General features: G+C 41.8%; 2 protein-coding genes across 2 annotated transcripts in view; both read right to left on the bottom strand.

Moving 5' to 3' along the window:
* The window catches only part of zgc:162707 (UPF0524 protein C3orf70 homolog B), a 13,822-nt gene extending 5,462 nt beyond the window's left edge, over positions 1-8,360 (bottom strand). The window contains exon 1 of the mRNA XM_035677040.1: positions 7,820-8,360. Within this exon, the coding sequence (XP_035532933.1) occupies positions 7,820-8,003 (184 nt within the window). The 5' untranslated portion in view covers positions 8,004-8,360. The remainder of the gene's footprint in view (positions 1-7,819) is intronic.
* A 616-nt stretch (positions 8,361-8,976) lies between these two features.
* ehhadh (enoyl-CoA, hydratase/3-hydroxyacyl CoA dehydrogenase) overlaps positions 8,977-14,539 on the bottom strand; it is a 9,108-nt gene continuing 3,545 nt past the window's right edge. Inside the window, exons 6-7 of the mRNA XM_035676778.1 lie at positions 11,443-11,784; positions 8,977-11,033 (exon numbers count right to left, since the gene is read on the bottom strand). Of these exons, the coding sequence (XP_035532671.1) occupies positions 9,781-11,033; positions 11,443-11,784 (1,595 nt within the window). The 3' untranslated portion in view covers positions 8,977-9,780. The remainder of the gene's footprint in view (positions 11,034-11,442; positions 11,785-14,539) is intronic.

Below are 14,539 nucleotides of genomic sequence, written 5' to 3' on the forward strand. Positions count from 1 at the left end.
GTAGAACTGCAACAATTAGTCGATCAATCACTTAAATGTCAAACATTTGCTGATTTTACTTCATAGATATGAGGATCTAAAGCTCTTCTGTGTAACACATGAAAGTAAAGAGAACACAAACTGAGTCTGTTAATTGGACAAAAAAAGACATTTGAAGACATCACTTCACCACAGAAATGGGCATTTTTCACAGTTTTCTGACATTTTCTAGACAAAATGATTAATAGATGTATTGAGAGATTAATCTATAATGCAAACAGTTGTATTTCCTTTCACATACTTTGACTATGATCATTTAAAGGTATATTTTTAACAAGTGGGTTCCATAAAAATAGAAAAAAATATGATTACATACACACTAACAGTAGAAATACACCTACAACAGCAGAGAAGACTGTCAGCTAGAAAACCTGTGGATGTTTATGGTGCACAATTTCAAATATTTTGACTTTATCTTAAAGTGTGTGAGGAAATACATTCAGTCAGTTTTTTTTTAGGCAGTAAAAATACACACTGTTTTTGGGTGAGTAATGATGTTTACAAGAAAACTCGACAGGGAACCTTTAATTTAAAATTCCTGTCAAACTGTTGGTTGCTAGAAAAATACTGATTGACTGACAGCCAGTGAACACTGTCTATGCAGCTTTATTGATATTCAGTTGTACTCTATTCTTCAGTGTTGCCCAGTGCGGGAGCCCTCGCATGACAATGTCAGTTGTTACGCAGCCTCTGCACCCTCTCCCTCTGCCCCGTGTGTGTGTGTTTGTATTTCATTACTAACAAAGACCAGATGTCCTCACAAAGAAAAAAAGAAATTTCCATACAGAGGACATCCCTCATCCCCCAGGCTTATGACAAGAGCTGTTTTTTTTTTTTTAAAAGATGTACCTGGCATTATTCTATACTCTTCTTATTGCCAACAAATCCCAAAAATCCCAATTTATTAGTTCATCTGAATAACCATGAATTACCCTGTCTGTGGCACCCAATGGGTCACAAATATATAGCTCAATTAAAAAAACTATTTCCCAAAACAACTGGGCAATTTGGTTTTAAGGGAACGTTAACAAGAGCAAATGGTGCATTTGTGGGGGACTACATTGCATGGATTAACACACATTTAGTAGACTGAGTATTTAGGCACAGTAGGATGGGATTGACATGTTCATGTTACACAGTGCAGGAATGTGTATTTAATCATTTTTGAACAGCAACAGAGGTCTATGGCAAAGAGGAAGCTGTAACAGGCTCTGACTGCACAGAAAATACTTGTTCTTCAGATGAATTCATTGTTGGATTTAGTCTTTTAATGAAAGTGCAAATATCACCAGACTTAGGCTTCATTAACGGGGGTTAAAAAGCAAATCTTCCTAAAGATTAATGGACAGACACAGACAACACGGCGTCACGAGACATGGGAGTTTCTATCCCTGATATGGTGAAGACTGACAGAATAAAAAGAAGCGTCAACAGTAAATGTAAGAGGTTTTGAGTGAGTGCTTCAGAATCAAAAATAGGAGCTTCTCTGCAGACCCACCACTTTACACCTACAATCATACTGAGAAATATCAACTGCAGAGGAAACACAAGCACAGTGTTTTCCACTGACAGCTGCCTCAATAGACCAGAATAATATTCAGCCACAGGACATGTTGCACTTTGAGTAAGGCGAATGACTGTGCTTTTTTTCTTAGCTGGAAAGCCTTTCATCACGTTATCATTAAATGCTGCTGAAAGCAACAAGTTCACTGAGGACTGATGAAAGGCATTCTGGGGGATGTAGGAGATGTAAATGAGGCTGCTGGGTACATCAAAAGCGGAAGTTACAAATCTTCATTACAAAAATGTTATCAGGATCTCTGCAGCCTAAAAGCAGTGGAGGTGACTTGCTTACAGTTGAGGAATGGACTTTATCTGTGGAAATACAAAGAAAGGTGTCAAATGATCCCAAAATATCTACAATATACACTTAGGAAACTTGGAATTAATCATTTCAGTCAGTGTGAGAACAAACTAATTAAATATAAGTGTTGGACCGAGGAGATAGAGCCTGTTATATACAGCCGGATGTAAAATACATTTATAGGGAAAATCAAGAGTTCAAGAGGTTAATGAGACAGCGGGAGAGCAGCTCGTTTCTGGACATGACAGACTGCTCTCCAGAGGATGGAGTAGATTGGAGGAGGCACGAGGAGCTCCAACTCCTCTACTCCCACCTGTCTCCATATTGCATGCCTTCTCTGCTCTCTCCTGGGCCTGTGGCTGGCCGACGGCTACACAGTAATAGAGGATATAGTCTCTCTGAATAATGCCGCATCTCTCACTCTGTCTCACAGAGCTTCGACATCACTTCTTTCAAATTTTGTCACTGCAGCTGGAAGAAAAATACTTGGAGACTGAGGTTTATTGTCGACAAACTCAACACGTAGTCAAGATAAATGGGCATGACTGTCTCTCGCAGATTATGCCATTTTAATATCGGCTTATATCAAAGCCTCAGTAGGGACTGAGTCATTAACAACCCCCTCAGTTTGACTTTTTTTTGTATGTTTGAGCTGAAGCCAGCAGTCTTAATGTGCAGACAGAGCAGATATTCTACTGTAAATGCAACACACCAGTTCAAAGCAGCATGTTGGCAAAGCCAGGTGAACAAAAACAATTATTTTAGCAGATTGCGATCATTTATCAACAGCTGCTGCACCCATTTGGCTGATGGATATGGTCTGCTCACACATCCGCAGCTCTTTGTGTTTAAATCTGTCCAACAAAGGGGCTACAGCCGGGGCAACAACATAAGTTTCAGGTTTCAGTGAAGGGGACGATCTGACCCGGCATCATGTGAAACTCCCTTCCTGTTCCCTGTTTTATCCCTCCAGAGGCCAAGGGCTATTCTTGACTCACAGCCAGTTTGAAATCCACTGTTTAGTCTGTCACCATAGTGAAAAAATGCAACCCTCTGGAGTGTTTTTTCCTCTGCACAGTGAACATTTAGCTTGAACTTAAGCTTCAGGATAGGTTCAGATTTCTTAAGTCTGTTTTATACAGTAGTCACATGCCCAAGGGTAATAATTCCTCTTGTCAACACTGGCTGTGAAGTGATCTCTTCCTAACGCAACTACGGTGTAAGAGATGAGAGACAATCTCCACAGTCCTCGTTCTAGGGTTGCCAGTTTTTATTCAAACAATCATTTCACTGTAAGTGAAATATTCAATCTGGACCATACTAAATTCAAAATTCACAACAGGCTGTGCTGCGGAGGGTATGTTTGTAAAATACACCGTTACAGTGATTTTTTGATACTCTTGTTGACCTACAGCATTAGTTAACTAGATGATAGACCTTTTCAACAGCAGACATCTGGACTTGTCATAGCAGGAATATCACAGGTGTTGCTAATAACATTAATGGCTCTGTTCACGTGTCAGTGTGACGGCGAGCTTGCATGAACAATACCGTCATTAATTTTATTATTTACACCTGTTTTTTTTCCTACTGTGACTTGTTAAAATTGTTGGTTTCATCATTAATTCATAACGGGGAGAGCTATAACATTAAATCATCTGAGACTTCATTGGATTCAACACCATGAATGTAAAAACCGTGATAAAGGTGAGACTGTTCGCCGCCTTTTCAGAAGGCATCATACCACAACAACAAAACGTAAGTCAGTTGTTAGCTTGTCACTACAATGAGATAGCAGAGGCACCAGGGAGGAACAAAACAACAATTAGGCAGCTTCGTTTGCATTCAGTTCTAATTAATGACGAGACAGTTCTCATTTGTTCTAACTTGATTTTTTCTGCAAAACTGACATGTTGCATGCTAAAATAAGTAAATACAGCAGTCTAACTTTGCCAAATCACCTAGATATCTTACAAAGTAGCAGTCTTTTCAGGGAACGGCTTCCTTTGTGTTTTTCCAATGCAATGACTTGACGGTAACACAGACAGGCAACATAGTATTGTGTTAAAACAGACTTAAAGCTGCAACAATCCTTTAAAACTTGTTGAACTTTTGTTTGGTGCTGCCTTGTTTCCAAGAGAGAGACCAGCAGTTAAAGTGGTCGAAGCACTGTGGTTCCCAAACACGAACAATCAATCAAAAAACATCCCCTCAGGCCTGTGCTGACAATGTATTGATCCTTTAATAATAGGTGAAGCTTTTTCTGATTCAGCACTGCGGTAAATTTTGAATTGGTCACCAAATCGATCAATACAGGGCAGAGCTTTATCTAATAAGCCTCCATATTTCCCTTTAGAAATGGTTGCAAGCTACAGCTGCGTGGTGTGACAGATGAGATGAGGAAGTCTGACAGAAAAAGATCCCACTTTCTTGTATCTACAAGAGAGGTACAAGCTCTAATGTACAAAACCGGAACTGACAGACTACGAGCAGACTGACAAGACTGTTCAGAACTCATTAGACTCTCTTAGACTTTCTTAATGAGTAATTCATTGCTCTGCTTGGTAATTGTAATCAGTTAGTAGAGGATAAAGAGAGAGAAAAAACATTCAGACCAGGTGGTTCCAGTGTTGCTGTGAGCAAAAGCTCTCATCAGACATGACATATTGGCGGTGACACTAAACACAGCTAATTACCACTAATTAGAGGCTTGGACTGATGTTGTCACCAGCTGGGAACACTGCCTCCACCTACATCCAATTCCAGTTTTACCCCGTTTTCTTAGCCAAAGGTTTAACAAAGCTACGACTGAGTGGAAACTCCTGGAAGGTCGTCAAAGAAAAACATATTTTTCTTGCTGTAGCCTGGAAAGATGATTAGTGTCTGTTTGCATAGGAAATAGGAGAAGCCAGGAATTAAGTCACAGGTAATCACCCAATACTGCTCCACAGGTAAGATAATGGAAATAATTTGTGTTAGAATTTAAATGCGGAGCCAAGTCTCACTACACATTGACCTTTTGTATTTGTTTGCCCGCAAACCTATTAAAGATGTAATTAAAAAGGCAGTCTAGCAATGCTCCCTGTGGTGAATGCACAATTATCAGCTTCAGAACAACTTTATACTCCAGGCGACAGTCATGGGCACGTTCTAAATGAAAACGTGACGAGATAAGGGTGTTACAGCATTTCACTCACTCTGTTTTATTATGTGTCGCCAAAAAAGAAGGGTGTGAGCCAAGCAGAGCAGGCGGGCATTGCATGCAGAAGCACGCTGCAATACTTTTCTCACTGGGTGCCCTGGATCTGCCTGATTCAGCAGTCTAAGCTGGTTTATTCTCACTGTGGTGCATTGACTGTCCTGCGAGGGGAACCTGTGAATTACAGTGGAAAGTGATGTGAAGGTGAGAAGCTCCATTATGATGTGGCTGGCTCTTTCTTCTATACCATAACAAGCCTGTATTAACAATAATAATGGGGACAAAGGGCTCCACATCCATTTTCCATCCAGTGATAAATATTTCAAAGCAGGAAGGAGAAGCAAATATAAATGTTTACAAATGATGTAACACTGAACAGGAACAAAAATGCCGGACGTGGCTCATAATAAACAGTGGAAATAGTTCATCATTTTTCTGCCACATCAGATATTTCAAATCACTTGCCCCATTCTGGACGGAAGCAGGCATCTAAATCCAATGATTACATGGCAAAGATTACAATGTGACTTGTGCAGTTGCACACTATAAGCCCCGACTGCCTGGTGCAGAGTGGATGGCTGATTGTGTTTTACACTGATCTGAGGATTTTCAGGGCATCCAATGGGATGGGATAAATTAGGGCAGCACAAAGGGACGGACATCCTGTCAGGTTCACACACAGTTACAGTGATTCTGTGGTGGTGTCAAAGTGTCGGGTTCAAATGGGGAGAAAGTGTCTGAGGTAGAAAGGTGGTGAAAATGCAGCTTGACACTTCTCAAAGTGAAACGAAAATTGTCCGTGTTTGAGTGGAGCTGCTGGCCTGCGCTGTGCTCTATTGCCCATAGAGTCAACTGAACAGTATTACAGTATAAATTACATTCATATTGATTATACTGGGGTAAAAATATTGAGTTCAGTTAATATGATCAAATATTTGGCCAATAACTGAAGAATAGGAGCTACTGAACTTTACTGGCAGCTTGATTTAGTCTGAACATGTAATGATTTTCTGGCTAAATGTCCTCCTTCACAGGATAATGCTAATGATATTGTAAATGTTTCCCATTCAACAAATAAGTCAACAAATCCCATTAAAAGACCAAAAACAATTATATGTTACTTCATCTCTCAGTACTTTATACCCATTCCTTCATAAAGAAGATGTAAATCTTCAAGTCTGGGTCGCAAATATATAAATTCATCTTTAAAAAAAGCCTAAATAATTTCCTTAAAACAGCTGTGAACTGTAGTTTTTAGCAAATGTTAACCAAACAGGACTACATAGTGCATTTGTTGGGGACTATTTTCAGCTTTGGATTAATACACATTTGGTGCACTAGAGAGTATTAACTTCACTTGGATTGAGTATGTGAGATTGACTAAAAATAAACCACAGTGCCCATGTTCATCATGATGAAGAAACAATGTGTTTAAAATGGACAGTGAGGAATAAGCTACTGTTTCAGGCTCTGGCTACAAAGGCAAACCTCGTTAGGAGGATCACCGCTGTTCGTTCGTGGGTTTTGTTCTTTTCGAGGGGTTTGCTGACAGTAACGAAAATACAGAATATCACAAGACCTATAATTTAAAGCAGAAGTGAAAGTGAGAACTTGAGTGTGTGACGTCCCCAAGCATTATCTCCACAGACGGTGGAATAAAGGAAGGTTGGTGGTGGATTTAATCAAACCATCATGTATTTTTATTTTTAATCTTCATCTCAGTGCATTTCTTTTGATACTTATAATAAAGTGTACTTGTGTGCTATCATATTTAGAATGGGCGTGGTGTGTATACTCTCTTATTGAAGGACACAATCTTGATAAGGCAAACTGATGCATTCATAACCAGGCATGCATACTCTATAAGCCCTCGGCCTCCTTGGAGTTAAACACAATGTAAACTGGAAGTCAGGAACTAGAAAAATGTATTATTAATACATTTATCACATTATTTTTTTGTTATTCTATTGTTTTCCACCCCTAAATGCTTTAAATGTTAGATTAGATATCATCTAGCTAATGCATTTACAGGGAAAGTTAACATTATAATTATAATAATCTGTGCTTTTTAACTTAACATTACAACTGACAGCTAATGATAATGGAGGACTGAAATGATGGGATCTGTTTTGATAACACATTTTTCATGGCTTGCACTGAACTGCAGTATATCGTATACTGGCAGTTTGGGCTGGATATCAAAATTTTAACACAGTCCACACAACAAAAAAACAAGTGAAAACAAAACCAAAAGAATAGTTTACCATAAATATATGACCCTGAAACACCCCTGCTTTTTATTGCAGCCATCATTGCTTAGACTACATCAACTATTCATAAAAGGGGCCTCTATGTGAAGGTTTGACGCTCATCAAGAGGGGACATGTGAAGCAAGACTCTTCTTATCTATTTGTAAGTTTTACTAAAATAACACCACTGGTGCAGCAAATGTTCCCTCTGAGCGAGTCTGAGAAGCCGGTTTGATATCCAACCTTTACATGACCTCTCACAGTGCGTTACATTATACATTTCGTGATAGCTTATCAATATCTAGTTGCATTTTGTCCTTTTTTTTAGTCGATACACAGTCAGAGCACAGAGTGAACTGGAGCTTGTGCATTCATGACTACAGAGCATATTTTGGCACATTAAAGTGACAGTAAGACGGATCTCTGGGTTAATACTAAGAGCTCTTAAACCGTGTAAAACAAACTTACAGTGACACCAGCCCAAGTGACAGCACCAGTGCAGCTTGAAGCACTTCCCGTGGCTGTGTGTAGCGCAGATGGAGAGTCCATCACAAGGCAGGAAGTCTGGTCTCCCCGCACAGCTCTTGGCCAAAGCCTGCGCCTCGTCCAACTTCTCATTCTTCGGACACTTCTGTGCTCCCGAGGCGGCCATGCCAACATTTCCTGGATCAAAACGAGTAAACTACAACATGACCGTGAGAAAACCGAGCAGAGGTTTTTTTTACGGTCCACGTAGCCCTGGAAGCTTCTCAACTGGGAGACGGACGCGAGAAAAAAAAGGCGAATTTCTGGATCTCAGAAAGCAGAGCAGCCGGGTTAGAGCTCATACAAAGGCTGCAAACATATCCTGTAAAAGTATAATTAAGCGAGGTTTAATGTCACATTGAAAAGCCTCCTATGGTCGTGATCCACACATCTCTCCATCCCTCCACCCTCGCGTCGGGGAAGCTCCTCTGTGCGCCGGTGACGCGCGTACGGAACAACGGCGCGCATCTGAACTTCATCACACAACGGGAGGAGTCCACAAACACAAAGCCAGCTGCTCTGCGCACTTCAAACACACACCCAGGCTTTCATCGACCCCTTTAAAAAAAAACTTCAAAACACCAGGGTCTGGATCTGAAACAAATAAATCCTCCAACACACCCCCAAAAATAAATATTCACAAATAGGCTACAGTGTTCTGAATATGTGGTAAATGATATAACCCTTGGTAACATTTCATAATCACATACATTGTTAAATCTGGATTTTGCATAAACCTGCCATTAACCAATGAAAGGTTCAGAAATAGTGTAGTTGCAGACAAAATGGAGCATCGTGCTGTATAATCCAGCTGCTCAGTCCGGAGCCTTCAGCCGCTAGATGGCGACCCCCAAACATCTGCTGCTCATTGCTGGGCGTGAGATTTCTTAGGGAATGAGCCATTGATTTATATAGAAGCAGTTCAGTGCTGTGTGTGTGTCTCCTTTCAGTTCTCCTGTGTCACACCTGCAGCTGTGTCAGCAGAAAAACAGAAAATCAGTTTTTAATCTTCACCGGAGGAGGAGAGTGTTTGCCTGGTGAAACAAAGGTAATACTGCACATGGTGTACTAGCTAAGTATAAATCACTAAACAATCAATGCATGAGTATATAACAGGTCTTTATTGGCACATCAGTTAATAGATGTAGATTACATTTGTATTATATATTGTGTACATAAAGTAAAAAAGTAGCATTTATTATACATAACCTAATTATTAATAACCAAGAAATCCTAATATAGGAAGCAAAATCATCTCTTTGAATGCAAAAGTTCATGATTTAACAGCAGAGTGTGTTTTGGTTGCGTTGATATAAATGTGTTATTGCAGAGTTAGACAAGATATTTAAATCATTGTATTTCTTCTTTTTTTAAACACAGAATTACCAGTTTATTATAAACATACATAAATTATAATGAATTCCAATATAACAGCCCTGCAACACATTTAATCTCTTGTAAAGCTTTTCATGTTCAGTTTTGTCAACAGTGTTAGAGAGGTGATCAATTCAGCTGTTAAAGTAGTTATACTAGTTGCAACCCCATTTACATACATGAGGGAAATATTTAAAATAATTATACAATTAATATACTTAAGCAAAACCTCTAAGCTCCACAGAGATAGGATTTATTGCAGGATTGTAAAGAATTGCATTATTTTCCCAAGTTATACATAAACTAAACATAACCTGGTAACTAAGTGAAGGCTCACAGTCTACTATATTATGACTGATAATCACAGAGAGCACAACAGGCTCCAACAATATTATCCACAATCATAATTTATGTATGTATCTGCAGTTCATTGGCTGTTTATCATTCATAAGATCCTCGCTGTTAAAGTGAATTAAGAAATTAGAGACGTTCATGGTGCTGATTTAAAGCTTGTTGTGGGTATTTGAGATTTAAAGCTGGCTGTGGAGTTTCTTGATGACTTCTCTCCACCTTTGGATGGGTGGGCTGCCACTGGCCACCAGCCTCCTGAGGAGGTTGCAGGGCTGCATGTGAGGCACATCAGGGTGAGCCTGGTGGTAGTGCTCCAGCCTCTCCAGGACCTTTGCCAGCCCCACCATGCTGGCGTAGAACATGGGACCGCCGCGATGCCTCGGCCAGCCGTAGCCAGAGACATAGATGACATCGATGTCTTCAGGTCCTGCAGCTATACCGTCCTCCAGGATGTGGAAGCCCTCGTTGATCAGGACGTAGAGGCAGCGCTCAAGCACCTCCTGCTGGTCTATGCGCCGTGCCACCAGGCCGTGCCGGGCTCTGTACTCCTCCAGAAAGCTGTGCAGCCAAGGGTCAGACCTGGCAACCCGACCGCCCGGTTTGTCATACTGGTACCATCCCTGGCCTGTTTTTTGGCCATACCGTCCCTGCTCACAGAGCAGGTCTCCCAGGGGGCTGTACCTGCGGCCTTGTCGGATCCTAGCCGATTGCCCTGTTGCCATGTCAGGCTCCGCCAGCCCGTCTCCCTTCCTGATTTTCCAGCCCACGTCGAGCCCAGAGAGATCAGACACCCTGAACACACCCATGGCAAATCCAAACTCCTCCAGTGCTCGATCTACAAGCTCAGGTGCAGCACCCTCCTCCAACAGGAAGAAGGCCTGCTCGAGGTATGGCTTCAGCATGCGGTTCCCCACAAAGCCACGGCAGTTGCCAACAGCCACACTGACTTTTCCCATCTTCTTTCCCAGTTGCATGGCGGTGGCCACGGCTTGAGGAGAGGACCGTGTCCCATACACCACCTCCAGCAGCTTCATGACGTGGGCTGGGGCAAAGAAGTGCATCCCGACCACCAGCTCTGGGTTGCGGGTTTGAGAGGCCAGGTGGTCCACGTCCAGTGCAGAAGTGTTGGTGCACAGGAAAGTGCCTGGTTTACAAACGGCGGACAGCTGCTGGAAGATTTTCTCCTTCAAGGTCATGTCCTCAAACACAGCCTCGATGACCAGGTCGGCGTCTGCTACAGCCTGGATGTTTCCGCTGTAACTGATCCCATCAAGCGCAGGAGCCACCCCGCGTCTCTTAGCCCCCCGCTCCAACATGCCGGATACCGCCTGCTTTGCCTCCATCAACTGCTTCTCCTGGGTCTCCACGGCAACCACAGACAACCCTGTCTGAGCCAGGGCCACTGCTATGCCTCTCCCCATGGTGCCGAGACCTTAGAGGACAAAATCTATTGGTGACTCCGGAAATTATTATTTAGAAACCCATAATCACCAGTCACATAAAAATCACAGACATTTCTGACCAAGAAGTATTTTTTGTGAAGTATAAGTATACAATACTAGACTGTAAATAGTTTTAGCCTGGCAGCACCAAGTTTTTCCAAAGCTTGCAATTTTAATGCACAAGCTGCTGAGCTTCACACATCCAGATTGTCATACATCCAATCGTCCCTGCAGGGAAGAGAGGGTTCATCCATTTACACTCAGCCGAACTGTAAATGAGGGCTTCGTTTCCACAGGCAACATGAATTTGGAGCTGCCACACAGATAGCTTGATGAGTCAACGTGCTCGTGCTCATTGAAAGCTCAGACAAACAGAAATTAAAAGCCCAAAGCTCTTACCAATGACAGCTGCTTTATGTACAGGCCTGGGCTTGCTTGTGTCCCAGCGGGCTCCACTGGGCATGCTCCACCTGCCAACGGCTCTCTGAGCAAAGAAACAGTACTGCAGGGCGCGGGCCTGGCCTGAGGTGAAGAGAGTGGCCATCAGCTCTTTCTCCCGCTCCATGCCCTGAGTGTAAGGCAGGGTGGCAGCTGCCCGCACCGCCTGGACGCATGCAACTGGTGCTATAGCTCCGCGGGCACTCTGACGCACCTTCTGCATCACCCCATCAAACAGAGCGTCCAAATCAGACGGGCGCGGACAAGGATAAGTACTTATACGACGGGCGTCCAGCGACTGACCTGAAACAAAAACACAGAAGAAAAAGGACTGCAGAGGACTGACCTTTTTACTCACAGGTCTCTGACTTTTGCTACCAGTTAAAAGTTCTGGAATGACGTTTCTGTGCGTTTAATTTTATTTTCTAAAAGGAAAAGTGCTTCTAGTTTCCATTAGTGCAGCTTTTTTTTTCCACTTTCTCCAATTTGAGAGGCCAACACTCTCGGTGTAATTGGCCACTCGATCACGAGATACCTCAGAAGCTTCTAAGAGCAGAGTGATTTGACAGACCATTTCCAAGATAATTGGAGGGACTCTGCCAGTGCACTGTTACAGTTCACCTTGAGTAACACAGATCTAAAATGAAATGAAAAGCAACTATTTGGTTCTGGGCAAAATACTTGGTAAATTTCCAATCCTCAGAGCAAAGGGGGGGAAATTGAATTTTTGTGAGTGTCAAGCCTGTGAGCAACGGTACAATACCAGAGCAATTTTCCAGGTGAAACTACATGAGAAGATTTAATATTAGAGCCTTAAAACTTTACAAGACAAGACTTCCTGTTTGCGGTGAGTTAAGCTTGTGAACAATGAGAGTGAAGAAGGCGGCCACTTGGCTACAGCCTTGTTAAAAGCATCTTAATTCCCATTCCTGTCTCCTCTGACATGATTACATGAGACAGTAGTCAGAATCCTCCACAGCTTCACTGAATTACACTCAGCCGTGGGTTTGGGCCAGAAACTGGGTCACCATGGCAAAGCTTAAAGGGACAGCAACCGCATCTGATCATTTATCTCCACTTACTTCAACAACTTACAATTTTGTCTATTACAAGTTAAGTCTGTATTAATATACCACAGAAGAATGAAGGAATGGCGTGGGTCAATTCTGGTCAGTTAAATGTACATCCTGTCCACACTGAAATGTCAAAGAGATGTTGTGTGGCAGTGCAATGTGATTCCAATGTACTCTGGGAGGGCATTATTGCAGCGGTTAATCTGTAAATGGTTGAGCTGTGTTGATGGATTTGTTGTGCCGCGTGTGGAAAGCCTGGTCGTCCTGACAGATGTAGCGGGCAGATGTTGCAACTACTGGGGTAAAAAAAAGTTAATCTCGTCACCAGCCGAGACTTGAATCTGTGCATGTGGCGTGTGTGTGTGTGTGTGTGTGTGTGTGTGTGTGCGCACGCATTAGCCGAAGTGCATCAATTTAAGTGCACAAACTGTTTCTTTTCCTAAATATACACACCCATGTATTTGTATGTATTTATGTAGTGTAGTGTTTTATGTTTGCATCTATGGATGTGGCAGATGAAATCTATTCTAGTTGACTCACCAGCCTCGCATCTCAATGTCACAAACATTCACTCTCAGTTAGTAAATTTAGACACACGTTCCCTGTCTCCATTTAACCCCCCTGCTAATCAACACAAGACTGGAGTATCCGTCCACAGATTTCAGTCCTATCTCCTGAAATCTTGTATGCTGTTGGCTTCTCTGTCTGACTCACTCTAAGCATCAGCTTTACTAACAACACTCACTTTCTCACCCACTCAAGTCATCTTGGCAGTGTTGTGTGGAAATAGGCATGCATAACACTGCTATCATCATTTGATTGTAAAATGCTGTTTCTATGCATTCCTGGAGACCTACTGTTGACAATTTAAACAAATGTAGTGAGATTGTTTGCTAAAGGTGCAATATTAGGCCATCTAATTTCTTAGAAATGAGCTGTCATCGGCAAGCAACAGTTGAAGATGACATCTTTGTAATAAGTAACTCACAACCTACAGTATAGTATGAAAACATCCTCTCAGGTTCTATCTTATCTCAAATACACTTGCAAAAGAATCAAAGGTTCTTTTACAACCGGGGCTCTGCTCAGACAAGACACCTTAAAAGATTCTCAAAGGCTTAAAGGAAACGTTTGATTGTGAAATACGCTTATTCACTTTCTTGCAGATAGTCAGATGAGAAGTTTGATACTACTCATATCTGTGTGTTAAATATGAAGTTATAGTTAACTTAGCTTAGCATAAAGACTGGCATCAGGATCTAGCCCGGTTCTGTGTGCTCGGCCAAGAAGTAGTCCAGCACATAACAGCAAAACCACACATACACACTGATTTTACACTTTGGTTTTTCTGCGTATTAAACAAACAAGACATCATGTGTTAATTACTGAGCTGTAGAAGTGATGTTAGGTGTTTTTTTAACATGTGACATCTGTTTCCCTTGGTTTTCTGTCTTTATGCTAAGTTAAGTAAACTAGGAAGCATAAGTTTTTTAGCAATCGACAATGGTTACAATCTTCCTCCAATCTAACTCAGTGAAAAGCAAAGCACAATAACGCACATTTCAGAATGCTGAAGTATTCCTTTAAAAGAAATAAAACTGACAGAAATATGACAGCTCTTGAATTGCGCTGAAGAATAAAATCATCCTTTGTACAAGAGCAGCAGTGGAAAAATGAAAGCATGTCAGTTATTTTATGTTGAGCCTACTAGTGTTGTCTGTCAGTATTATCACAATGTAGCAAATCTGAATGGGTTACCCTTTACACAGACTGAGAAATCATTCCTCGTAGACTGCAGGGACATGGCACACTTTAGCAATCCATTCACTGGGTAAATGAGTCTGATTCACATTCACGGGGAAATCCTCATCCCTCCTAAATGACTGGCGAGGGGCCCATTATTAATATTCTAAGAAAGTTTGTCCCTTTTCGCCCTTCTGAATAATACAGCAAAAGCAGTGAAGACATCAGAGCACATCTGACAG

This window comes from Morone saxatilis, unplaced genomic scaffold (assembly GCF_004916995.1).
Source record: "Morone saxatilis isolate NCDOM2014 unplaced genomic scaffold, NCSU_SB_2.0 Contig5, whole genome shotgun sequence".
Lineage (NCBI taxonomy): Eukaryota > Metazoa > Chordata > Actinopteri > Moronidae > Morone > Morone saxatilis.